The sequence below is a fragment of the Carex rostrata genome, chromosome 11, assembly GCF_964058835.1.
Source record: "Carex rostrata chromosome 11, lpCarRost1.2, whole genome shotgun sequence".
Classification (NCBI taxonomy): domain Eukaryota; kingdom Viridiplantae; phylum Streptophyta; class Magnoliopsida; order Poales; family Cyperaceae; genus Carex; species Carex rostrata.
The window spans coordinates 1,127,690-1,154,886 of NC_135928.1; the positions used below are offsets into that span (position 1 = coordinate 1,127,690).

The following is a 27,197-nucleotide window of genomic DNA, read 5'->3' on the forward strand; positions in this document are numbered from 1 at the left end:
CATTTATTTCATGTTAGATTAATTTATTTTTGTAGAGTAATTTAAAATTTAAATTTGATGTTAGATTTATTTTTGTAGAGAAATTTAGAATTTAAATTGAATGTTAGATTTACTTTATGCTAGATTTATTGAATGTGAAGTAATTAGAATTGTTAGATTTATTTTATGTTAGATTTGTTAAGTAATTAGATTTGTTAGATTTGTTAGATTTATTCAATATGTTAGATTTATTTAGTTTATGTTAGATTTGTTAGATGTGAAGTAATTAGATTTGTTTTGAATATGTTAGATTTTATTTTTGAAATTCAGATTTATTTTTAATAGGTTAAAAAAATATGTTAGATTTATTTTTTTGAAAGGTTAGATTCATTTTTGTGAATATGTGAAGTAATTTGATTTGTTTTGAATAGGTTAGATTTTATTTTTCAAATTCGGATTTATTTTCAATAGGTTAAAAAAATATGTTAGATTCATTTTTGTGAATATGTGAACTAATTAGATTTTATTTTTCAAATTCAGATTTATTTTTCCAATTTTTTTATTTATATCCAAAAAAAAATTAATTTTAAAAAATAACCAAAGAAAGCAACTATTTTCAAAAGTACCCAAACCAGAAATTTTTTTTCCGGAACTCATCTCTAAAACCGGAAAAAATATTTTCAGTATCCAATTCCAGAAAAAAAAATTCCGGTTTTTAGTCCCAAAACCGAAATTTTTTTTTCCGGAAATAAGATTTTCCATTTTTTTTATAAACTCATTTACATATATACATATCCATATATTATATTATATTATATTATATATATATATTATGTATAGAGCTAGGCTACGGTGAGTTGCGAAGTAAAGCAACTATTTTACTTCACGCTCATATTTTGCGATTTTAAAGTTCAAAACGTCGATCCGAACCGTTCATCTTGTTCTTCATATTGAAATGTGCTTGGAGACCAAATTTTACATTTTTTGGAATTTTTTTACTATTTATTAAGCAATTTTGAAAGTCGCTGATCTGATGGTCCAGAAAATTTTACTGTTTTTTACTGTTTACAGCAAAACAGCAATTTTCAAAAATGCTTAATAAATAGTAAAAAAATTCCAAAAAATATAAAATTTGGTCTCCAAGCACATTTCAATATGGATTAAACATCTAACGGTTCGGATCGGTCGTTTGGACTTTCGAAATAAAAATACGGCGTGAAGTAGAAACGCGCTTTACTTCGCAACTCACCGTAGCCCACCTCTTATGTATATATATATATATAGAGTTAGGCTGGGGTGCTATGGATAGCATAGTGGCCTCTATGCTACAGCTCAATATTCGAGTTTTCAAAATCCAAACGGTCGATCCGAACCGTTCATCTTATTCTCCATATTAATATCTGCTTGGAGACCAAATTTTACATTTTTCTGAATATTTTTACTATTTATTAAGTATTTTACAAAATTGTTGATCCAACGGTGGCTGCACAAAACAGTAAAACTGTTGGATTAGCGATTTTCAAAGTGGCTTAATAAATAGTAAAAAAATTCAGAAAATTATAAAATTTGGTCTCCAAGCAGATATTAATATGGAGAATAAGATGAACGGATCGGATCGACCGTTTGGATTTTGAAAACTCGAATATTGAGCCGTAGCATAGAGGCCACTATGCTATCCATAGCACCCAGGCTTCTAAATAGCTAGCTATAGCGGCGCTATAGCTTTTCCGGACCATAAACGCTAAGCTATGAGATAAAATTGTGCTAACTCAGCTACGACCGCTATTACCGCTATATGAGACCCGCTATAGCTACTGCTATGCTACATGGTTTTTTTTTTGGAATTTATATGGACTTCTGTACTTCTATTCTTATTTCTAATGTTACATGGTCTTCTACGATAAGTATACTAAACCAAACTATATGCTTCTATTTTTATTTGTGATTTATTCTATCATTCTATATCGAGAAATATTCAAATACTAATTCTTCATTTTGATTACTCTTTTTATAGTATTCATTTGTAAAATTATTATCGTTCGTTTTAATTGAAAGCTGATTTTGATTATTATTATAATTATAAAATGTTTAAATATGTATATTGACTTCATTTACCTTATAAAATTAATTGCTCTTTGTCTATTATAATATGTAATACCATGAAGTATAAACTATTAAATAATGTTACTTTTTAGATTTTTTTCCTTCTTATTTGCGTAATTGATAAAAAGTATAGACTTAGATTAGTTTTCATTTAGTTGTTACATCAATTCTCTAATATTGATTATGTTGATAATTAGTATAAATATAGAATATAAAGTTTGAAAAGGGAAATCGCTATGTGTGATAGCTTCCGCTATTCACAATAGCTTTTTTTTTTGTCTCCCCGCTATGCCGCTATAATCGCTATTTAGAACCTTGATATTAGCACCCCAACCTAACTCTATATATATTATGTATATATATATATAGGCTGTGGCTAATTTGCTGCCGGCAGCATTTCTGCCGGCGGTGCTGCCACTGTTTTTTCTATTTTTTGATGTTCAAACGACAAATCTAAACCGTTAGATGTTTAATCTATATTATAATCTACTTGAAGACCAAATTTTACATTTTTTGGAATTTTTTTACTATATATTAAGCTGGTTTGAAAACCGCTGATTTCAATGCTGCAGAAATTTACTGAAATCAGCGGTTTTCAAACCAGCTTAATATATAGTAAAAAAATTCAAAAAAATGTAAAATTTGGTCTCCAAGTAGATTATAATATAGATTAAACATCTAACGGTTTGGATTTTTTGTTTGGACATCACACGGCTAAATATAGCCCCGGCAGCACCTCTGCCGAAATGCTGCCAGCAGCAATTTAGACAGACCCTATATATATATTATGTATATATATATATATTAGAGATAGGCCAATCCGCTAATGTGCTTCCGGTAGCATATGGGCCGAAGTGCTACCGGTCCAAATTTGAAATTTCAAAATCCAAAAAGTCGATCTGAACCGTTCATCTTGTTCTCCATATTAATATGTGCTTGGAGACCAAATTTTATATTTTTCTGAAATTTTTTACTATTTATTAAGCCACTTTGAAAATCGCTGATCCAACGGTTTTACTGTTTTGTTAAGCCACCGTTGGATCAGCGGTAATATGGAGAACAAGATGAACGGTTCAGATCGACTTTTTGGATTTTGAAATTTCAAATTTGGACCGGTAGCATTTCGGCCCATATGCTACCGGAAGCACATTAGCCCATCTCATATATATTATGTATATATATATATATATATATATAGAGATGGGCTATGGTGCATTGCAATGCATAGGCCATGGTGTGCATTGGACCATAAATCACCGATTCAAAGTCCAAATGACCGATCCAAACCGTCCATCTTGTTCTCCATATTAATATGTGCTTGGAGACCAAATTTTATATTTTTTGGAATTTTTTTACTATTTATTAAGCCACTTTGAAAATCGCTGATCCAACGGTGGCTTCTGATTTTACTGTTCCAAACAGTCACCGTTGGATCATCGATTTTCAAAGTGGCTTAATAAATAGTAAAAAAATTCCAAAAAATATAAAATTTGGTCTCCAAGCACATATTAATATGGAGAACAAGATGAACGGTTTGGATCGGTCATTTAGACTTTGAATCGGTGATTTATGGTCCAATGCACACCATGGCCTATGCATTGCAATGCACCATAGCCCATCTCATATATATATATATATTATAAAAAATGAGTATATAAAAAAAACCGAAACGACGTTTATAGACAAAATACCAATCGTTGTATACCTACCGAAAACTTAAACTGAATTTTTGAGGCACTAAACGAAGTTTTTTTTTTAATTCTGATGCTTCAGATACTCGGGGGCAACCCTCGGGGTAATATTCGGATCCGTCTCATCCCACCCCTTTCCGAAAAGTGGTCATACGCCCAAATCCGACTTTGCTAGCCAAAGTTATGTCTGTTTAAAATTTGTTTGAAAGTTTAATTTTGGAAATTCATAACTAACTGTAGAAAAATCCAAATAAATTGAAAATTGTGTCAATTCTGTGTATTTTTGAATGCTCTACATGCTGGTGTAATTACTTTTGCTATTTGGTCCCTGTATCAGTCCAGACTTGCTGATTTACCAGCAGATGTCAAATTTGATATACATATATTATATATACATATGTATTATATACATATAAATATATTATGTGATGAGCTATGGTGCATTGCAATGCATGGGCACCCTTGTGCATTGGATTATAAATCACGGATTCAAAGTCCAAATGACCGATCCAAACCGTTCATCTTGTTCTTCATATTAATATGTGCTTGGAGACCAAATTTTACATTTTTTGGAATTTTTTTACTATTTATTAAGCTACTTTGAAAATCGCCGATCCGGTGGTCCAGAAATTTTTACTGTTTTTACTGTTCATCCAGATTTTCAGATTTTCAAAGTGGCTTAATAAATAGTAAAAAAATTCCAAAATATGTAAAATTTGGTCTCCAAGCACATATTAATATGGAGAATAAGATGAACGGTTTGGATCGATCATTTGGACTTTAATCCATGATTTATAGTCCAATGCACAAGGATATCCATGCATTGCAATGCACCATAGCCCATCTCCATATATTATATTATATTATATATATATATTATGAGGAGGGATCGGATGACACCGTGCATTTTCAAACTCCAAACAGTCGATGCAAACCGTTCAACTTGATGGATATGTTAAAATGTGCTTGTAGATCAAATTTTATATTTTTCTGAATTTTTTTACTATTTATTAAGATGGGTACAAAATTCAATGTTCTGAATTTGACCAGTTTTTGTACCTATCTTAATAAATAGTAAAAAAATTCCAAAAAATATAAAATTTGATCTCCAAGCACATTTTAACATATCCATCAAGTTGAATGATTTGGATTGACTGTTTGAACTTTGAAAACTTTGAAAATGCACGATGTTATCCGATGTCACCAAACAACGGTGTCATCCAATCCCTCCTCATACATTATATATACATATACATATATTATACATATATTATATGAGGAGGGATCAAGTTACAAAAAGTTACCACAGCCATTTTTTACATTTTCAAAGTCTAAATCGTCGATCCAAACTGTTAGATGTGATCTCTATAATAAAATGTGCTTGGAGACCAAATTTTACATTTTTTGAATTTTTTTTACTATTTATTAAGATGGGTACAAAATTCAATGGTCTGAATTTGACTAGTTTTTGTACCTATCTTAATAAATAGTAAAAAAATTCCAAAATATATAAAATTTGATCTCCAAGCACATTTTATTATAGATATCACATCTAACGGTTTGGATCGACGATTTGGACTTTGAAAATGTAGAAAATTGTTGTCGTAACTTGTTGTAACTCAGAAATTGTTGTAACTTGATCCCTCCTCATAATATATATACATAGAAAATAGTTTAGATATTGTCCGATTAATTTAGAAATTTTCAAAATGGTTTAGAATCATTTAGAAATTTTCAAAATAATTTAGAATAATTTATAAAATAGTTTGATTTGTTTACATATCGATTAATTTAGAAAATTCCAAAAATATTTATAATCATTTAGAAATTGCAAAAAACGTCGTTTAGTGTCTCAAAAATCTAGTTTAAGTTTTCATTTAATGGTAGGCATACAACGATCGGTATTTTGTTTATAAACGTCGTTTGGATTTTTTTTAGAAACTCATTTTTTATAATATATGTACATATAATATAATATATGTATTTGTATATATAATATAATACATGTATATATAATATATGTATATGTATATATGTAAATGAGTTTATAAAAAAAAAATGGGAAATCCCATTTTTCGGAAATTTTTTTTTTCCAGTTTTGGGACTAAAAACCGAACAAAAAAAAAATCCGGAATTGGATACCGGAAATATTTTTTCCAGTTTTAGAGATGAGTTGACTGAAAAAAATTTCCGGTAATTGGTGCTAAAACCAGAAAAAAAATTTCCGGTTTGGGTACTTTTGAAAATAGCTGCCCTCTTTGGCTATTTTTTTTATATAAATAAAAAAATCGGTTTATTTTTAATAGGTTCAAAAGTTGGGTTAGATTCATTTTTGTGAATATGTGAAGTAATTTGATTTGTTTTGAATAGGTTAGATTTTATTTTTCAAATTCGGATTAATTTTTAATAGGTTAAAAAAATAGGTTAGATTCATTTTTGTGAATATGTGAAGTAATTAGATTTGTTTTGAAGATGTTAGATTTTATTTTTCAAATTGGGATTTATTTTTGAATAGGTTAGATTTATTTTTAAATTCGGATTTATTTTGATTTTAAATGTTAGATTCATTTTTAAATATGTTAGATTTTATTTATAATGTTAGATTTATTTTTGAATTGGTAGATAATTAGAAATCTTTGAATGTTAGAAATATTTTGGAATATGGTTAGATTATTAGATTAAAATTTGTTGAATGTTAAAATTTAAATATGTTATATTAGATTTATTTTGAATAGGTTAGAATTATTTTTGAAAATGTTAGATTTATTTTTAAATAGATTAGATTTATTTTTGTAGAGAAATTTAGAATTTAAATAGATTTAGTTTATGTTAGATTTATTCAATGTTAGTGCCTTGCTAAAAATGTTAGATTTGTTTTTTGAATATGTTAATTAGATTTATTTTTGAATATGTTAGATTTCATTTTTTTTAATTCGGATTTATTTTTAATAGGTTAAACAAATAGGTTAGATTTATTTTTTGAAAATGTTAAGTAACTTAATTTATTTTTGAATAAGTTAGATTTTATTTTTCAAATTTGGATTTATTTTTGAATAGGCTAGATTTTATTTTTTATAGGTTAGATTTATTTTGAAATTCGAATTTATTTTTAAATATGTTAGATTTTATTTATAATGTTAGATTTATTTTTGAATAGACTAGATAATTAGAAATCTTTGAATGTTAGAAATATTTTTGAATATGGTTAGATTATTAGATTAAAATTTGTTGAATGTTAAAATTTAAATATGTTATATTAGATTTATTTTAACAATATTAGATTTATTTTGAATATGTTAGATTTATTTTTGAATAGATTAGATTTATTTTTGAAAATGTTAGATTTTTTTTAAAATTCGGATTTATTTTGATTTTAAATGTTAGATTTGTTTTTAAATATGTTAGATTTATTTTAAAATTGTTAGATTTATTTTGAATAGGTTAGATTTATTTTAAAAATATTAGATTTATTTAAAAAAAATAGAAATAAAAACAGAAATATAAAAAGAGAAAAATATGCTGTTTCGGCTCTGTTCCTGGCCGAAACAGTATGTTTTGGCCTTTGCGCAAAGGCCAAAATAGCTTGTTCTGGCCGGGAACAGAGGCCGAAACAACATATTTATCTTTGTTTTTTATTTCTGTTTTTAAAAATGCTTAGTGAATTTTTAATATGTTAGATATATTTTAAAAATGCTAGATTTATTTTTTATTTATAATGTTAGATTTATTTTTAAATAAGTTAGATTTATGTAATGAATTCAAATGTATGTTAGAATTATTTTTCATACGTGATTACTTAATTTTTTCCCTGAAACTCAAATGTAATATGTTAGATTTATGTTAAGTAATTAGATTTATTTTTTGAATAAGTTTGATTTAATTTTTCAAATTTGGATTTATTTTGAATAGGTTAAATAAATAGGTTAGATATATTTTTTTAATATGTTAAGTAATTTACATTTATTTTTTTGAATCGGTTTAAAAAATGACAACTCCTCAGTGCGATTCGGTGGAAGAATCCATCGCGAGAATGCCGGCTTAAATTTTTGGCCCCAATATGCCACCACCTAATTATCCACAAAATTATCTACATAATTATCTTGATAGTTCCTCCTCCCAAATGCCACCACCTAATTATCTACAACCAAATTATCAACAACCCCCCAAAATAAGTGCACCGTATTATACTTCAAACGATCTAAACATATTCATTCCAAAAAAACACATCAACTGACACAGCCGTATGCATATGGAGGCATAGGCACTTCTTTTGTAGCATCGAGTCAATTCACTCCCCCTATTACAAGTACTCCTTCGACAAGTGTCCCTGGAATTCAAGAATAAAATGTCCCTCCTTCGACAAGTGCCCCCTCCACAGGAACCAACAGGAAAGAAGACTAGAAGAGCTCCCGAATATAATCAGCCGTGGTTCAGCTGGTATAAGATGACCAAAGATGAGGATGGCCTTTTGCAAATCCTTGAATGTAAGGTAAAAAGTTGCAAGAGACCGAATTTTGTGTATAAACAAACTAGTGATATGACCAGCTTTAAAAGACATGTCAAAATGCACCAAAAAATTGGTGAGGTTCCAAATGAAAATGCTGGACTGAGACAAATCCAAACCCTTGTGAACTCGGATGGTACCAGAACCAACCCATAATACGATGAATCAAGAATGTTTAGTGAATTGGCCCGGTACATTACCCACAAAGAACAACCAATAAGTATGGGTGCTCGCATGAGTTTTGCCTGGTTGGTCATTCGAGTGTGTGGTCAACCAATGTAGAAGAGGATCCATCATAGAAAGAATGTTAGTGAAATAAAAAACCAGTTTACCATTACAAAAAATGAGCTACGAGCTACATTTGCATATCAAAATAATAAGGTCTCAATTACCTCTGATATATGGACTGCCGATAAACATGGATTTGAGTACTCTTGTATTACCGGGCATTGGATTGATGATCAATGGGTATTACAAAAAAGGATATTAAGTTTTCGAGTGTTGGATTTCCCGCACACTGCAAATGTAATTTTCAAATCCATTATTGAGATTCTACAAGAGTATAACCTTAAGAGAGATATGGATAACAAGATTTTTTTTCTATCTCATTCGATAATGCTAACAACAACATAGCTTCAATTGAGATTTTTAAACAGTCATTAAACCCAATTATGAATGGTGCAATGTTTCACCAAAAGTGTGCTTGCCACATACTTAACCTCGTCGTGAAGGCGGCCCTTAAACAAGAAGTCGTAAACCTATTGATAATTAAATTTAAGGATGCTCTCAACCACATTGTTTCAAACCAAGAAAGAAAGCAACGGTTTGCATTGATATGTGTCAACTATGGATTGAGCAAGTTAAGAGTACCTTGGGATATAGATACCCGTTGAAACTCTACCTATAGGTTTTTGAACCGATGCCTTCCTTACTCAGCTGTCATAGGGGGGTTTTTGAGAAGCTCTACCCCCGAGGGAATGGCATTGGAACCCACCAACAGAGAATGGAAGCAACTAGAAAGGCTTAGAAATTTTCTAGGAACCTTTTTTACAGCAACCGTCAAACTATCATGTTCGTACTCACCGACGTCATTTGAGTTGCTCAAACATCTCTATAGCATCTCCAAGGTGTATCGTGAATTGGAACAAGCTGAAACCTACGATAAATCTCTTACGTCGATCGTAGGTGCCATAAAACAAAATTTTCTAAAATATTAGGAAGATGTACCCCTCCTGGCCATTATCGCAAGCTGCCTTAACCCGGCATACAAGAAGTATTACACGATCAAAATACTTGAAACGTACAAAGAGAATCTACATTTAGACAAAACCGGGGTGGAGGCATATGTGAATTCGAAGTTCGATGAGATGTTTAACTTATACAACTCAAGAATGGGTGACAACCAAAACCCGTTGTTACATTCCAAAATTTTAAAACATGATTAAATTTCTAAATCGAATATTTGGCTTAAATAAAAAGTTTAATTAAATTAACGATTGTTCAGGAATTTTCTGACCGACTAAAACGAAACTAAAATTTCGTAATATAAATAATGTATGAAATTATGTATAACAAAATTTAGAGATTTAGAAATAAAATAATATATAGCATTAGGAATAAAATTATAATTATTCGATAAATTAGAAACTTAGAAAATCCGTTACAATTCCTTTTAATTGTTAGGAAAGAAGAAATTGATTTAATTAGATTCATGTGAATAAATAAGTAATTGAATTCCAAATAAGAGTATAATTATACGAAATTATTCGTACAAATAAATTATATAAATTATAAAACTCGTTCATTTAGAATTTTTAGAGAACTAATTGAATATATATAATTATATAAAAAGATATCGAATTATGCGAATCTTAAATTGAGAGATAAATACACAAATTATATGTACAAATATAGTTACAAAAATATTATGAACTTTCGATTCGAAATTATAGTAGAAACAGATTTTTAAACCAATTAAATGACCATAATGAAATTCTGGATTTGTTTGGACCTTTGGATTGCAACCCAGCACGAATCTTGAAGCAACCCTTTTAAACCCCTCCCTTCTCTCTTTCTCTCCTCTCCCTCTACCCGTGACAGACCCCCTCTCCTTTCCGTCCCCTCTCCTCTCTTCTACGCCAAAGAAGAAAAAGGGGCTCCGCCCCCTCCCGTCGCCGGCGAGCCGCCCACGCCCCACGCCCCATGCTCTCCTCTCTCTCTCCTTCTCGGTTCGGAAAACCCCCGCCCCTCCTCCTTTTTTCCCGCCCCCCTTCCCTCCCATGAAACCCTAGAAACTAGGGTTGAGGTGGTGCTGCCTCGGTGCTTGGTTTGGTGCTGTCCCGGTGCTCGCTGGATGCCGTGCTGGTGTCGGCTTGGTGCTGTCTGGTGCTTAGTTGGAGCCGGCCGTTCTTTTCCCAATCCATCCCGTGCGAGCTCAATCGGGTAAATTTCTGTAGTGCTCGTTTAAATTGATCGGATTTTGTCTTTGCACGAGTTGTTGATTTTCTCGGCAAGGATCTGACTTGGGTTGTGTGCCTTATCCTCATGGCCCCTTTCCCTTTTCCCCCCTTCCTTTTTCTGTTCTGGTTCGCTCAGACCAGTATGTGTATGTGCTTGTGTTGCTACGGCTTGGTTGATGCTTGACTGGTACCGTACCAGTACCTGTTCTGGCCTGTTCTGTGGTGCTTGATTTCTTGTTGCCTTGCTCTCTGCTCTGTTCTGTTGTTACTGGTACGGCTTGTGCCTTGTTCTAATCTGAAATGAGTTATTTCTCTCATTTTTCTGGTGCTTGATGCCGTGCTGACATGGTGCAAACTTCCTCTTTGAATTGCTATGTTGTGGTTGTTTGAGATTATATCGGGTCTAGTTGGATACTACCAGAACATTGAATTAACAGGGGCCTTTGCATAAATTGATGAGATGGAGGGGTGGTTATGCTAATTACCCTTGTTTGTGTAAATAAATTAAGTAGAGGGGCCTCTATGCGAATCTGAAAATTTTGAGTATATATGCGGCCTTGAATTGTAAATGATTGTAAATGGGCCAAAGTGAAATAATTGAGTAAATTAGGCCTTTGAATGTTTAATTGGATAAATAAGGTGAATTGGACTTGTAATTTCATAAGCCTTGAAAAATTGAAATGAATATGACATGATGTGTATGTGTAAATAGAATTGGATTTCGACTTTGAGAATTAAAATTATGGACTTGGCTTAGGCTGAGAAGCATAAATTGACGGATTAAATGATGGCTTTTAAAAATTTAAGTTATGATGATGTAACTGAATTAAACCAAGTATACGTATGATATAGGTGTAGGCTCGGTCGAGCAAGATATCGCGAGGTAATTTGAGACGCCCGATCCTTAGATTAAGCGGTACGTTCGTCATAATCAGGTGCGAGATTCTTGGACTTGTTTGATACTTTATTTTCAGGAATTAAACTGTTTATTCGTTTGTCATGTTGATTGATTAATTGTTGCATATTTTGGAATTCATGTTGTAGATTGATTCTTGCATTACTGAGAATGATTTGAATTGTTCGGTTAAGATTATTTGGCATGTTGGTATGGTTATTATTTGATTAGTTCTATTAATTGTTCTTGATGTGAATGAATCTGCCAGGCCGACCTGTTTAGGTGGCTGGATAAGGTAATGGTGACCTATCCGTTGACCTGTGTTTATGAATTTGCTAGGCTGACCTGTTTAGGTGGCTGGATAAGGTGACGCTGCTGACTTATGCGTTGACCTGTTCGAATTTGCCAGACCGACCTGTTTAGGTGGTTGGATAAGGTGACGCTGCTGATTTATGCGTTGACCTGTTATGAATTTGCCAGACCGACCTGTTTAGGTGGCTGGATAAGGTGACGGTGACCTATCCGTTGACCTGTTTAATGAATTGTGCAAGGCTGATAGTTGTTTGTGAATCTATTTGAATGAAATTGCAAAGTTGAGCGGTATGGCTGACTTTGATTCCGTGTGTTTGCATTTGTGTCAAGTTGACCTGTATAGGTGACTTGTAACCAGACCTTAGGATATGGTTAAGCCAAACAGCTACAGATGGGTGTCAGATAAAGGGTCCAGCTTGGTTGGCCATCTGTAGGCGTCAGTAACCCTACAGATGTGGGTTTGATAAAGGTCCAGCTCGAAAGAACATTTGTAGTTGCTACAAGCCCTAATGAATCAAGTTAAGCCAAATATATGTTGTGTTTTGAAATTCATCTTGGAAATTCCGTGAACTGTGTTTCAGGTTGATTGATTGTTGTCGAGCATTGGCATTCTGTTATTTACGATTATATATATCTGTTTGCATTGTTATTGTTTGGGTTTCATTTTTGAATATGGAGTTTGATTGCAAGTCCAATAATTCAAACTGTGGCAAATTCGCACTGAGAATTTATTCTCACCCCCACCCTCCCGATTATTTTCAGGTTTATTTCACGGATGCAGCAAATGAGGATATTGGTAATGCATATAAAAGATCCACTGCCTTGCGTGTATATGTGACACTTGATAGATACACGCGGCAGGCTGTCAGACCCCGGGGATTTGGGGTGTGACACCCATCTTCGTCCCATGCCGCTGCTAGGTAAGAATATAAGTATACATGTGTTTTTAATCTTTATTATTTATAATATCTACATTATTTGTGAACTAATTTTTTTATTTTTTAATAGCTCCACTTCCAGGAGCACTAGTAGTGGTGAATTGTTAGCAGATTTTCAGTCGGAGAGTGAACCGCACACATCCACAAACGAGTTATTGAGCTATATGTCAATGCTCAACGAAAGTGAACACGTTGACATCATGGCGTGGTGGAGGAGGAATGCAAGGGCCTATCCAACGCTGGCAATGATGGCCCGCGACGTATTTGTCGTGCCCGTGTCAACCGTCCCTTCTGAAAGTTATTTTAATTCGGCGAACAGGATCCTCTCCAATAAACGCAGTAAGTTGTGTGCACATGTTTTTGAGAGACTCGTGTGCTTGAAAGATTAAATTGATGCTGAAAATCGCAAGAAACATCGAGATCAACAAGCATCATCATCCGAAATTGACACTGAAGAAAGCGGTACTGAGCCGCGACCCGAGGCTAATTCGAATTCAGACAGTGTGGAAGAGAGCGAACAATGGTATATGAATCCAAACTTCTAGATAGGTAATGTCGGTATAAATTTCTAACCTCTTTTAATCTTTATGGTTATTTTTTAAATTATAATTTCTAAACATTTTAATTAGTTTTTAAATTATTCATTTTAAAGAAGAATTACTAACAAAAAAAAGTTAGAACTCCGCCTATGTTATTTTACATAGCCGGTCTCAAGCCCGGAATAAAGCAAGAGGGTAACTTTTATTTTTTAATCTGTTGTTTTAAAATAATTCACAATTATTTTTAAAGTAATTGATTTAAGAAATTTTTGATTTATATTTTATTGTTTTAAAGTAATTGATTTAAGATATTTTTATTTATATTTTATTTAGCCTATTAAAAATAAATGAATGTTTAGAAAATATATTATCAATTTAACATGTAAACTACAAATTTCGAGATATAAATAAATTATGAAACTATATAATTAGAATGAGAATTTAAAAATAAAATAAAATGACTCGTGTAAAGAAATAAATAAATAGATTTGTACTTAGCCGAATAAATATACAAATTTTTGCACGAATAATTTTTATATATAAGTTACAAATTTTATTTATTTAGGAATTATAAAGATGTGACTTGATAATTTTATATATAGAGGTTGACTTGGGTGAGCCATAGCTCACCAAGTGTTTGTACTCCACGCCGTATTTTCATTTTGAAAGTCCAAACGACCGATCCGAACCGTTAGATGTGATCTTCATATTGAAATGTGCTTGGAGACCAAATTTTACATTTTTTTGGAAATTTTTTTACTATTTATTAAGCATTTTTTAAAATTGTTGTTTTTCTGTGAACAGTAAAAACAGTAAAATTTTCTGGACCATCGGATCAGCAATTTTAAAAAATTCTTAATATATAGTAAAAAAATTTCAAAAAATGTAAAATTTGGTCTCCAAGCACATTTCAATATGGAGGACAAGATGAACGGTTCGGATCAGTTGTTTGAATTTTCAAAATGTCTAAAATGAGCCATGGCTCATTTTAGCCCAACTCTTATATATATACACTATTTGATATTTGAACTATTCATATTTTAAAAGTCGAATTATAAACACGTAATAATATTCCTACGCATTGTAGTATTTTACGAACCTTCGATTCGAAATTGGGACGAAAACATATTTTTAACAAATTAAATGAGTACATATTGAATTCTGAATTGTTTGAACCTTTGGATGCAACTCAGCACTAATCTTGAAGCACCTAAAACCAGCAAAAAAAACAGAAAAAAAGGGGAAAAAAAAACCAGACCGGACCGGCCTACCCGTGAACCCGGACTGCCCTAACCCCGAACCTAAGACGGGCACGGGTTTGAAACGGGCAGGGCAGAATTTAAAAAAAAAAAACCGTAAACCTGCACCCGTTATACCCGTGTACCCGTTGTACCCGTCACTCTCCACAGATTTTGCCCGGTCCGTTTGCAAACCACTAATCTGCGACAAATGTGAAATCATTTGTTGTCCTTTCTTGGGTTCATTAAAAAAAACCTTCCCAAAAATTTGGAAAGAAAAGGAAAGTTTAGGTGATGTATTTCAAATAACACGGCGACTTAGATGTTCGTGTATTACAATTGACATGAAGGTAGATGGCGGTGATAAAACACAATTATTACAGGATTGAATTTTGTTACCATTTTGCTGGGTTTAAATGTCTATTATGGTTGTAGGGCTGGAAATGAGTCAAGTTTAAACAAGTTATTTCTAACTCCAGCTCATTAAATTAATGATGGAGTCAATTTGAATTGGAATGACAATAACAAACTGTAAACGTAACTCAATTTCAGTTCATTATCAACTCGAATTGGTTCGTAACTAGTTTATAACTCGTTAAAATCAGTCCATCCCTATGTTTGGGTCGGAATTTGGATGAGGTTTAGGTTCGTGAGTCTTGAGTAGTTATTTAGAATAGAGGAATGAAATTCGTTGCTCTTCAAATATTTGTTATTCTCTGCTTTTCTCTCTCCTCTTTTTCTCTCTCTTTCTCTTTGAAGTGAGAGATAGAGAGTAAAATGGATAACAAACTCCTGCTTTTCCTTTGAATTTCCTTTGAGAAAAGCAGCGGATGCTTTTCCTAGAATATATGAGATAGGTTTTATTGTGACGAATTTTGTGTAAGTCGAGTTATTAAAAAGCAAGTTGGGAGATGCTCAAACTTAGCTCACTAATTAAATAAGTCTGCCAACTCGAGTTGAAACTAATTCGAGTTGTAAATAAACGAGTTATGGGTTCATAACTTTTTTTCAGCCCTATATTGTTGTCATTTTCCTTTTCCTTTGTGGTTAATTATTTTGATTGCATGAATACAGTCTGCATAATGACAATAAATTGACTTGGAGCAAGTTACTTGGAAGTTATAAGGCAAATATTTGGATTTATTAATTGCATAATTGCATCTGCATGACCAAAACTAAGGCAAATTTTGTTGCATACAGTACTAACTAATTGGTGCTATAATTAACCAAACCAGACAGTTCAGTACCCTCGGCTTCTGGGCTTAAGCCTTGTTTTCGTGTGGGCTTTCTATTGTTATAACAAATGTTACATATCATTTGTCGGCCTTTCTGTAGCTTCAAATTGAGATCTAAGATTTAACATAAGGTTAAGCCGAAAAGCAGCTCATCTAATTTTGTTTTTCTCATACTCTTATAAGTTATAATTAGTGTTTGTTCGGCAATAAAAAAAATCATAAAAATGTGAATTTTTGAATATGAAATAGGAATATCAATTTGTAAATTCCGAAATTAAAAAAACTCATAGGGAAATCTAGAATACAGACGTTCAACAAGTACATCTGTACATGAAATAATTTTTAGGAAGTTAATTTTATGTTTAATCAATTTTTGTATTGTTTAATTATGATTATGTTAACAACGATGCAAAGTGGATAGCTGAATCAGGGTACAATTGGCCATGACCAGCAACAATAAAGTTTAGCCTCAAAGCTTATCACTGATTGATTGATTGATTGATCTCTAACCCTTCCCATGGAAACAAACCATTGTTGTATAGGGGCAATTTAGGAATAAGATAAGGGATTTAACATGCAAAATATTATACACTGAAATGATCACACAATATTAATGACTATATCTATCTATTTCTTCCAGAGCTAGATATAATATTTTTCTTAAAAAAAGCAAGGAGTGGACTAAGTCTAAGTGTCTAACTGCCATTAAATATTTTCTGACAAAACTAAAATAATAAACTGTAATTGTAAGGAACCCTGAACTTGGAAAGGAGCAAGCTGATCTTTTCATAAATAAGCATATTAATGTTATCCTGTTAATTATATCTTAAAAGAGTAAGTTCAAATGACTCGTGTTTTTTATATCTTAATCGCATCTCATATTCTTACTTTTGTTTTTAAAGTTCAAAAAATCAATCCGAATCGTTCAATATAATCTCCATATTAAAATGCTTGAAGACCCAAAAAATCTAAAAAAATGAAAAATTGGATCTATTATTACAACAGACTATTAAGATCTCATTTTACACAGACAAACAGTCGTGTATAATGTATTGCACTGGATCTGAATTCTTGACAAAGAGAGTGGATTTTCACGATTTGCACTGAATTATAATGGTGTAACCTCAGATGTAATTTGAAGCGTTTGATTTTGATCGAACGGTTCATATGAAAACGGTAAATCCAGCGGCAGCTGATGCGGATTCGTCCATGTGGAAACAAAGCCCACGCACCATCTCTGAACAGTCAAACACACTACAGATGGCAGGGGATAACCGGACGACGACACACCGGAGCCGAGGGAGAGCTTCGCCGGAGAGAACCGCCGCCGATGCCACGAGAGAGAAGTCGAGACGTCAAGGCGGTCGTGGGTCCCACCACCAGCGTCGCCTAGGCGGCCCCATTCGCTGGACCTTTCCAGTGCTGGGGTTTATCTCTCTTCTCTTGATCGGATCCTTGGTGTATTACAACTGGGGATTTTGGGAGAGTGAAGGAGAGCTGGTTACGAGGGCTAAGAGAAGTGTCACGCCATTGGCGATGCCCAAATTGATGGATCTTCCCCAGGTTAGCCATGGTTTTGACTTGGACATCCTTTTTTATTTTTGAACCCTGCATTACCAAATCCGAAGATGTTTTAAAGTTTTGGTTCTTTCAACAAGAGCCAGGCGGGATCCATGGAATAGATATGGCAGTGTGCTCTAGAATCTGGGTTAAATTTAGGATGTAATGGTGAATTTTTTTAGAAATGTAAACGCTACGCAAATGCTTCTATACGGTGAATAAATGATCAGAGATGTTTTATCTGTCACGGAGAACCTTCATATCATTTGAAAAATGATAGTTCTGCTGATTTATGTTTTAAAATTGGTGCAGTTTGGAGGTTTTCACAGGGACAGTCTGTACTGGGGGACTTACCGGCCCCATGTTTACCTCGGAATACGTGCAAGGTGCTTATTTTAAACAGCAACTTTTTTGCACCTTTTTTTTTTTCTTCTATAAATTCTGAATTCCTGGTTGCTGCATATAATAACACTGCCAAATATTCCTTATCTGGTGCCTGGTGCAATAAAAGATTAAAGAACTTGCTGTTAGTATACCAACCAATTGTGGTGCCACCAACACCAAGTTGCTTCAGTTGGAACATTACTTGTACTGGTATGTTATGTTTTACCAGAACTGCCATATACTGCAATTGTAGACCACGGAACGCAAAGTAATGCAGGAAATGCGGAAGAATTACACACTGGTTATTATTAGATTTTGGACAGTCTGGTTTTGCATGTTCCTTTCGGAATGATTTTGGACAATCTTTGTACAATTCTGCGAAATGAGAAATATTACCTGTGCCACTGCCATCAAACGAGGAAAATATCACTTATGCCCCTCTTCTGCTAAGTTACCTGAAGGGGGCCAAACTGTCCCTCTTTTATTCTTATTGGTTATGTATCTTTCAATGTTAATGGGAAAGGAAGGGGCAAGTGCGATGGTTTTCAAATGTTTTCTAGGGGCAGTCCTTATTTCTTTCTGATGCCAATATTTCTCCTTTTGCAAAGATGAGTTCTGACATTTAAAATGTATAGTGGATATATATAAAATATCTTTTTATTTCCATTTCTTCTCAGAACATCACAGTCACTAATTTTTGGCATGATGTGGCTTGGAATAAAAAATGGGCAATACCATCTCCGTCATGTGTGCCAGGATTCTGATGAGCTCAGCACGTATGGCTGGGTAGAGCACAATGGCCGAGATTACGGCCGCCAGGTGTTGAGAGATCATGGTTTTCATATTGAAACCAGCTTCTTGAAACAGAAGGGAGAGGATAGCGGGTTCGGAGGAGACTGGGCAGTCAGAATTGATGTTGGCAAAGAAGTGTAAATTTTGCTTTTTTGTCTAGATAAAACCAATTTTATGTTATTTTGCTTCTTCTTCTTTTTTCTTTCATTGTCTTGTGTCAAGTGTTCCCATGGAATTATGGAAATGATGACATAAGACACAAATGCAAAACTGTCTAAAACTGGCCCTTAACTTGTTTTCTGTTCAACTACATTAATATGATATATCTGTTCTGTTGGACTACTGGAGTTTTTGTTTTGTTCTGCTGGACGCTTCATCTCCTTTTCTCTGTTCAATCACCACTCAACTTTTGTTCAAACTTAGGTCAGTCTTGTTAGTTAATGGCTAAAAAGTTTCTGATACAACAGAGATCTGTAATGCTTGGTTGGTAATTGTCATTCCAATGATGATTAAGCAAATGGTTAATGGGTTGCAAAATTGCCAAAACAAGCAGTCTAGATCTCTGCCCTATCATCATCCTGTACCCATTAACTGGCAGTGCTTGGTTGAATTAAAAAGGAAGTTGAAAGAGCCCAATTTAACAAAGCAACAAATCTCAGAGGCCTTTTTGAACCTTTCATCAAAGAAATAGGTAGCTGTCAGCCTGCTCAATATCTTTCTTACAGTCCCATATATCTATTGTAATCTGTTATGTACTTATACATATGATATCCCTTACACCTACTTGTTAGGTCAGGTAATGCAGAAGAGAGCCCAATGCATTTGTTCTTTTACGTAGCTGACGAGTCAGGACAATCCTTTACTATGAACAGTCAGGAATCGTACCGTCATGGTACCACTCTTTTGGCATCAGGATCAAGGGTGGATGTTGGCACATGGCAACTCCATTTAAATTCACTTGTATGCAGTTCTTTTCTTTTGTCTTTCCTTTGTCTTTTTAAACAAAGAGCTCATATTAGTAAGGATGGCATGCCTTTATGATGACCCTTTTGACCTGTTTATGTACTTATCTACCTTTTACATATATATTACTTTTTTTGTCTTTCCCGGGCATGTGTGGGCTTAGTTGCATAATTTTAGGTTTAACAAATTGCTGTAACTGAGGCTTAATTAGTTCTTACTGCACTACTGAAGATCATTTCTGACCTATCTGGGGCTGGATTTGGCTCAATTTACCACGTAGAAAAAGTGAAAAACTGACTTTGTACCACTACTATTTTGTTTTACCATCAGGGCCAGTACTGGTATGTACTGGATAAAATTTTGGTGTGTTAGCAGGAATTAAAATTCTTGGTTTTTGCACTTTTAAATGAGAATTCTGTTATCTCTCTGTAATCTCTCTAAAAAGTTAACATGACCAATTTTAATATCTCCAGGACTCTGTAGAAGTACACACTGCTGGATACAAATCTCCTCATATGCATAATTTAACCGAGCTAGTTCAGGCAACACTTTCTGTTAATGTATGTTCACATCACTTATACTTTGTCAGACATTTCATGAATAGTATGTAGTACAACCTGAATTCTTTTTTTATTTACTTATAGGCACAGAGAACGGGTCTTATTCAGCTGCCTGACATCAAAGAAAGTTATTCAAATATAATGGTCTATCAGGTACTTCAATGGAGCATGAAAAAGAGCATTTAGATATTGCATAGGATTAGAGTACCTAAGTTCTGTAATTTAATCTCAAATAAATGCAACTTTTTCTTTGGCTGGCATCTGTGCAATGTTTCCACTGATAACATTAATAGAAAGGACAAGAAGAAAAAGAAAAGAATTAAAGATACAAATGGACAAATAAATATAGTGCTAAAGGGTGTAATGTCAGGGCTTGGCATGATAATGATATAATTTGCACCAGTACATAGTTAATATATGTGTTATGCAAATCCTATTAGTTTCAAGTGCAATGTATAATTTAATTTGATTACTTTTAACTCATGTTTTTTACTTTCTTACTGTTGCTAATATTTTTGTGCTTGCTCTCTCTCTCTCTCTCTGTCTCTCTTTTTTTTTTTGAAACTTTGGCAGATGCTAGCTCTCTCTCTCTCTTTCTCTCCATCCCTCCATCTCCTGTTTTTGCTTCTGAACGTGATTGGTCACTTTTATTAACTATAAATTTTCTCAGATTTCAGTTGAACTTCCAGCCAAAGTTGATCTAGCATTCTTGTCTGGGGTAGACTCAGAGAGTTCAAGGATTCCAGAACGAGTTACTAGCCTAACTGGTACTTGCTTTTCTTTCTTGTCTTGTAAAGCTTGCTTGGATTTTATTATTGGAAATTTTATATCTTTCTTCTTTTTTTCTGTATGAATATTTCAGGGAATGAGTTGACTAGACAGCTAAGGGAGAGACAAAAGGCTTTTGAAGAGAAATATGACCGGCTGTTTGACAAGCAAAAGGTTACCTACTACACTCTTTGTGGTTGCTTTGGTTCTTTACTGCCAATGAAGTAATGAAAAGAAGGTACCTAGATCTTGGTATGAACTGATAGCACAGTGGCCTATGGTCTTAGCAGCATTGTTGTTATTTGTTTGTGCAATTTTGGGGTACTGACAACATAAAAAAACTGGTACAATTCTGGTAAGACTGGTAACATAGAACATTTTTTACCTAACACAATGGTTGACAAATTAAAGATTTTATCTTCAAATAGTCAAAGTGGGAAATAACAGGTTTCATAATTCTAATTAGATGGAGAAAGAGGAAAAGGCGGTCGGGAAAGCAGCTATAGGAAACCTCCTTGGTGGCATTGGTTATTTCTATGGCCAGTCTAAAATTGCCATTCCTAAGGGTTTGACTGTAAGTTCTTTGTTCCATATATATGTGAAACTGTGAATCCATCGTTAATTTACTACGTTTGAGTATTTCAATACTACCAGTACTGCATAATTTGTGCTCTGATCGGCAGGGAACCCAAGCTCATTACAATACCAACATGGGAAGTGTCATATGTTTTAACTTTTTTAATAATTACAACCCCAGTTGAACCCGATCATTTTTTTTTTATTAAGTGATTTCCACCAGTTTCCATTTAATTTTCAGGAAACAAAAAAATATTAACTTCCACTTACATGATTGGCCAAAAATGCATTGTAAAATGGGGTTAACCAAGAGGTCCTTAGTTCCAGATGGTGCACAAAAAAAAATTAACAGCTATTGATCAAGTACTTGTTAGCACCATAATAATGTAATCCTTGGAAAATATTTTAACTGATTAAATAAAAAAGAAGTCAAGGGATATTAACAATATTGTATATCTTGTAATTCTGTTGCAGCTAAAGAATGGTGAAAAATCAATCTCTTACTGGCCAGCCGAGCTGTACACAGCTGTCCCCAGTCGGTCTTTTTTCCCAAGAGGCTTTCTCTGGGACGAGGGCTTTCATCAATTGCTCATTTGGTAAAAGTTCTAAGCAACATGCACCTTCTATCTGATGACTTAGGGTCTAGGGTTTTGATACCAGTTACCTCCTATCTGACAACTGTAGATATTTGTACTTTATACCACTGCTGGTACAAATACGTGAGCTGCTATTGAATTTGTTCATTGAAGTTTCTGCAAGATTTTTTATCAATCCGGAAGCATCCTGTCAGAGAAACAAATTACTGATTATCAAAGTTTGAAGGAGAGAAAAAAAAAATTCACTGACCTAAGTAGTAAAGTTGTGACCCAGACTTACATCTGATTAAATCAAATTAAGTTGATGATGTTACTGATAAATGATGATGAGGTAATTTAAATGAACAAAGCAGCCCCAACCTAGTCCTCACCCCAATCTTTTGTTTGCCACTGTAATTTTCATTAATGAACTATGCTTAAAAAATAGATGTTACAATTTGAAATTAACATGTAGGAGATGGGATGTTGATATATGCATGGATATTATCGGGCATTGGTTGGATCTACTTAATATAGATGGATGGATCCCTCGTGAGCAAATATTGGGAGCTGAAGCCTTGAGGTTTTTATTTTGTATTTTTTTGTAAAATTATTTTCCCTTAATTTCCAAAAAGATGGATCTCTTAAGGTACAATTTGCTTTATTGATGCCATATTTTTTATGTTTTCTCATTTCTCATAGCAAGGTCCCAGAGGAATTTGTTGTCCAGTATCCATCAAATGGGAATCCACCTACCTTGTTTCTTGTTCTTCGAGGTACCGTCTCTCTCTACCTACGACTCTTCGTTCTCTTTTTCATTTTGCTTCAAATTATTAAATACCTTAATGTGTTTCTGTGAGATTATTGAGAGAGGAGTGAAGACAGGTTTTCTGTTTCTATTGAGTTTTTTTTTTAATTTATTTTTTTAAATAAGGGCTCCCTTGAACCTGCGTCTCTCCGTAGAGAGGCAAGGCTCATCACCATCTGTGCTAGGCCTGCAGTTCTCTGTTTCTATGAGTTGACTACATTTTTTCACATATTTATTTCGATTATCTTTTTGCAATTTGTAGACTTATCTAGAGCACTTAATTCAAAGGAATTCTCCAATGAAGAGGCGGAGAGAATCTCTACATTCCTCAAAAGGGCTTATGCCCGCCTGGATGCATGGTTTCAATGGTTCAACACCACACAGTCTGGTGAGTTGTACTTTCTTGAATGCTTTACATTCTTTGGTTCAACACCAATTGAGATGAACTTGTTCTTAAATATGCTGAGGTTCTTATTTTTTTCTGTGTATAATTTTTAGATAATTCCAAAAAAATTAAATATGAACATACTTTGTTTATCACTCAGGGAAGCATGAAGGAACCTTCTATTGGCATGGAAGAGACAACTCTACAAGACGCGAATTGAATCCAAAGGTCCTCACTGCTTCATACCTTGAATTTTTCATGGATAAAAAAAGATCTAATCCTTCCAATCCAGAGCGTTTTTTAAATGAGAGAAACAAACCTACAATACGCTGGTAATTGAGATGGACCAATAAATTAAGATGCATATTTTTGGATTTACCAATACTGTTTCAAACATGCTTCTTGGTTAGGATTTAATACTTGTACTACTGAATTTTGGAGTCATGGTCCTGAGTGAAATTCTGTAAGTGTCAACTCTAGATAAAACATCAAGTTGTACTCACTTGCCCAAGCAAGCCCAAAAAAGGTAATATAATAAATAAATTATTTAATTAAATCAAGTGTTCCATGCTTGCTGGTACGTGCTGAGTGCTGATATTATCTTTACAATGTCTGTATGTGTCATGTAGTTATTACTAAATTCAATCATGTTTCATATTTTCAGACATTAACTTCTGGATTAGATGACTATCCACGAGCATCACACCCAAATGATGAAGAGAGGCATGTAGACTTGAGATGTTGGATGCTCCTTGCTTCCAATTGCATGCATTCCATCCAACAAATGTTAGGCATCAAGCACAATTCTGTAAAGGTGCCAAGGATTAAATTCTCGAGTGCTTTTCTCCATTTTAATATCCATTCATGTGGGCACACTTGTACCAGTGTAACTAATAGTGGTATATACCACATGTTGCAATTACACATGTACTTTGCCCAAGGGTATGTTTGCCATCACTGATGGTATACACAAACTACTGGACTAAATGACACTGCCTCATGAGTACTGTACTCACTATTCGTGATATTGAATTTTGGTAAAGGTAGTCTAAATATGAATCTAACACTTTTAGGTGGTTTTTTCAGGCTTATACTCTCATGTCAAAGCAACTTTCTGAGTTTGATGTTCTTAACAAGGTACTTGTATATTCTCATTGTCTCGAGTTATTTCCAAGTAATTGGTGCTTTTTATTTGGTTTAGTCTGAGCTGCTATCCTTAGCTTAGAAAGGACCATGTGTTCTTGGCTTATTCTCTGAGGAAATTTATGTCTGGCATCTTGTTAATATTGGTGGTTTTAAGTACAACAATTTGTTAGCACCATGTACTTACTGCTTGGTACCAATGCAGTCTGCTGTTACCAGCACTAGTGGTTTATTTATTTATCTCTATAAATTTGCTGAGTTGCTTTGTGTTAAAGATCTTTGATTGAATAATAATAATAATAATAATGTGAATGTGCATCTGTGGGTTCAAATGCAAAGGATAAACTTACCACCACATATCGCCTGGTACCAAGACATAAGATACAACAAACATTACTTATTCCTTTTGTAGTCTCATGTCATGGTATTATGTATTAGAATAATTGAGAAGAAATCAACAGAGAAGCCTTTATATGCTAGTATAAACTGGTATGGTAGGTCTTATCAAGTACTGTCTTTTCAGCGGGTGTAGCATTTGCTTTTAACTCTTAACATTCTAATTCCCTTTATCTTTATATTGATTTATTGATTTTTTTTCTTTTTCCTTTTTTGAAAGATGCATTTGGATGAGAAGTCTGGGGCCTACTTTGATTTTGGTGTCCATACGGAGAAGGTAATCTCTTTTTAACTGTTATCATCATTACCAATACAGCCTCATTTACTAATGAAGCTTGCTTAGAGTTTTTCTCATAGATCATGTGTTGCATTTTAGGTTAGGCTGAGATGGCATGAATTGAGAGAAAATGAAGTGATGAGACGAGAGTTCTTGAGAGAGACACTGGAACAGCCCCAATTGAGATTAGTTCCCCATATTGGCTATGTCAGCCTCTTTCCTTTCATGATGGGCATTATTCCTGCAGTAAGTCAAACATTATTTTGAATGGTAATTCATTTGCATTTTGTTTTCATTTGTTGTAAGTTAGCCTTGATTTGTCCTTGATATTCAAGTAAAAGCAAGTGCAAGGAAGACAGAAAGGAAAAAAAAATGGAGAAATACAAGGGACAAGCTGAGTCCTGCTGTTACCAAAAGAAATTGATTGATCTTGCGTTTGATGTACACTTTTGGCACATATCAAGTATACCAATACTTGAACCTGTATTGCTGTGGATTTAATAACAATTATTGTAATTATTTACTTTTAAATGCAGGAATCATGGATTCTTGAAAAGCAGCTGGATCTCATTTCTAACCGTTCGATCTTGTGGACTGATTATGGCCTCCGTTCCCTTTCCAAAATTAGGTAGTTTTCTTATTGTTTATAAGTATATTACATAATATAATTTCTATTATTTGTGGAAAGCATATGTTGTAGATCTCCTTGTCGTTTTACAAATTACTTTCACTAATTTTACTTTACGTGCAAATTGCACCAACATTTTTCATGTCTGAAACTAACACATGTCAGTTTTGGTTTACTTGTAAATAACAGCTAATTCACCCAGGTTTTAAGTACCGAAAATACTATATTACCGTTGTATGTTTCACATTTACTAACTAAAGAGCTAATTGGCTAAGAGAGTTCTCATCATCAGTGACAGTGGGATCATGAATTCCTTCAAAACTGCAAACCAACTCCAAACATGTCAAGAGAAACCCCCCAAAAAAGAAATTTTCAGTTCAACCACAATAAAAAAAAATTATATTATGAGATCTCTGAAATATCTCTTGCTGTGTAGCACTATGTATATGAAACATAATACAGAGCACGACCCGCCGTACTGGAGGGGCGCTATCTGGATAAACATGAACTACTTGATTCTTTCCTCCCTTCATCACTACTCCCAAGGTACGATGCTGTGTTCTTATTTCCTGACCTTGTAGTAGTCGGTACATAATTTGTTTCCATTTTGATGTCATGGCAGTGGATGGACCATACAAGGACCGGGCTGGTGGGTTGTATGAAGAACTAAGGTCAAACTTGATAAGGTACATTTGTCTGTTATTATTTTTCTTCTGAAACTTTATTGCTAGATTTAAAGGGGAGTACTGTTATGAGATTAGGAACTTTCATGAGGTAGAAAAGAACAGTTGATAATGTAACGGTGCGAATGTGGGAACTCTTTTTGTTGTGTATCATTTAGAAGGGGAAAGTAGCAAATGAGGGGAAACTAACAAAAGGACCTCATTTTGCAAATGCCAAACTCATTTTCAGAAAAGCAAATCAAAATAACATGTTTGACAAAGGACAGATCATGTGATACTAATTTTTCTTATTTATTGTTCTTTCTGTTGACAGGAATATTGTTACAAATTACCATGAAACGGGTTTCTTGTGGGAAAACTACGATCAGAAAAATAAAGGGAAAGGTAAAGGTGCTAGGCCATTCACTGGTTGGAGTTCCCTGGTGGTTTTAATTATGGCCGAATCTTATCCAAATTTAAGATAAAATTTCTGGTAGGTGTACAAGGAAATTCTTGTGTTTTATTTCTTTTCCTTTCTCCATTAAAAAGGACTTCTCCATCTCATTTTGTATTTATCAAACTAATAGAAAACAACATATGTAATGATAGAAAAAATGTATTTTATTTGGTGGGGGGTTCATATAGTTGTTTTTATTAACTATCTCATCTAGATGAGGAACTTGTAGCTAGTTTAGTTTAGTTTAATCTTGTTCAACTTATGTTTGAAAGTATGGATTTGAAATCCAGATGGAGAAAATCTTTTATTGTATTACAAAGGTATTAAATAGTTGGGTGGCTTGACCTCCAACCTTCACTAAAAAAAACTT

At 33.6% G+C, this 27,197-nt stretch overlaps 1 protein-coding gene across 1 annotated transcript; it reads left to right on the top strand.

Annotated features, from left to right (window-relative positions):
* The first annotated feature begins 17,040 nt into the window (after nt 1-17,040).
* Nucleotides 17,041-27,085, top strand: LOC144561459 (alpha-glucosidase 2-like). The gene is made up of 22 exons (XM_078310417.1): nt 17,041-17,456; nt 17,766-17,839; nt 18,515-18,766; nt 19,421-19,589; nt 20,066-20,152; nt 20,237-20,305; nt 20,823-20,919; nt 21,015-21,094; nt 21,387-21,494; nt 21,971-22,092; nt 22,547-22,654; nt 22,774-22,847; nt 23,142-23,267; nt 23,425-23,492; nt 23,929-24,078; nt 24,351-24,401; nt 25,024-25,080; nt 25,180-25,326; nt 25,617-25,708; nt 26,145-26,254; nt 26,331-26,394; nt 26,705-27,085. Exons 1-22 carry the CDS (start codon nt 17,061-17,063, stop codon nt 26,853-26,855), a joined length of 2,652 nt encoding a protein of 883 aa, XP_078166543.1. The 5' UTR covers nt 17,041-17,060; the 3' UTR covers nt 26,856-27,085.
* Nucleotides 27,086-27,197: the final 112 nt, after the last annotated feature.

Bases quoted from the DNA above. Each gene is read 5' to 3' on its own strand.
- LOC144561459 (XM_078310417.1), top strand. From the start codon at position 17,061: ATGAAAACGGTAAATCCAGCGGCAGCTGATGCGGATTCGTCCATGTGG. The intron at 21,495-21,970 runs GTAAGTTCTTTG...ATTCTGTTGCAG, and splicing joins CCATTCCTAAGGGTTTGACT to CTAAAGAATGGTGAAAAATC. The intron at 26,255-26,330 runs GTACGATGCTGT...ATGTCATGGCAG, and splicing joins CCTTCATCACTACTCCCAAG to TGGATGGACCATACAAGGAC.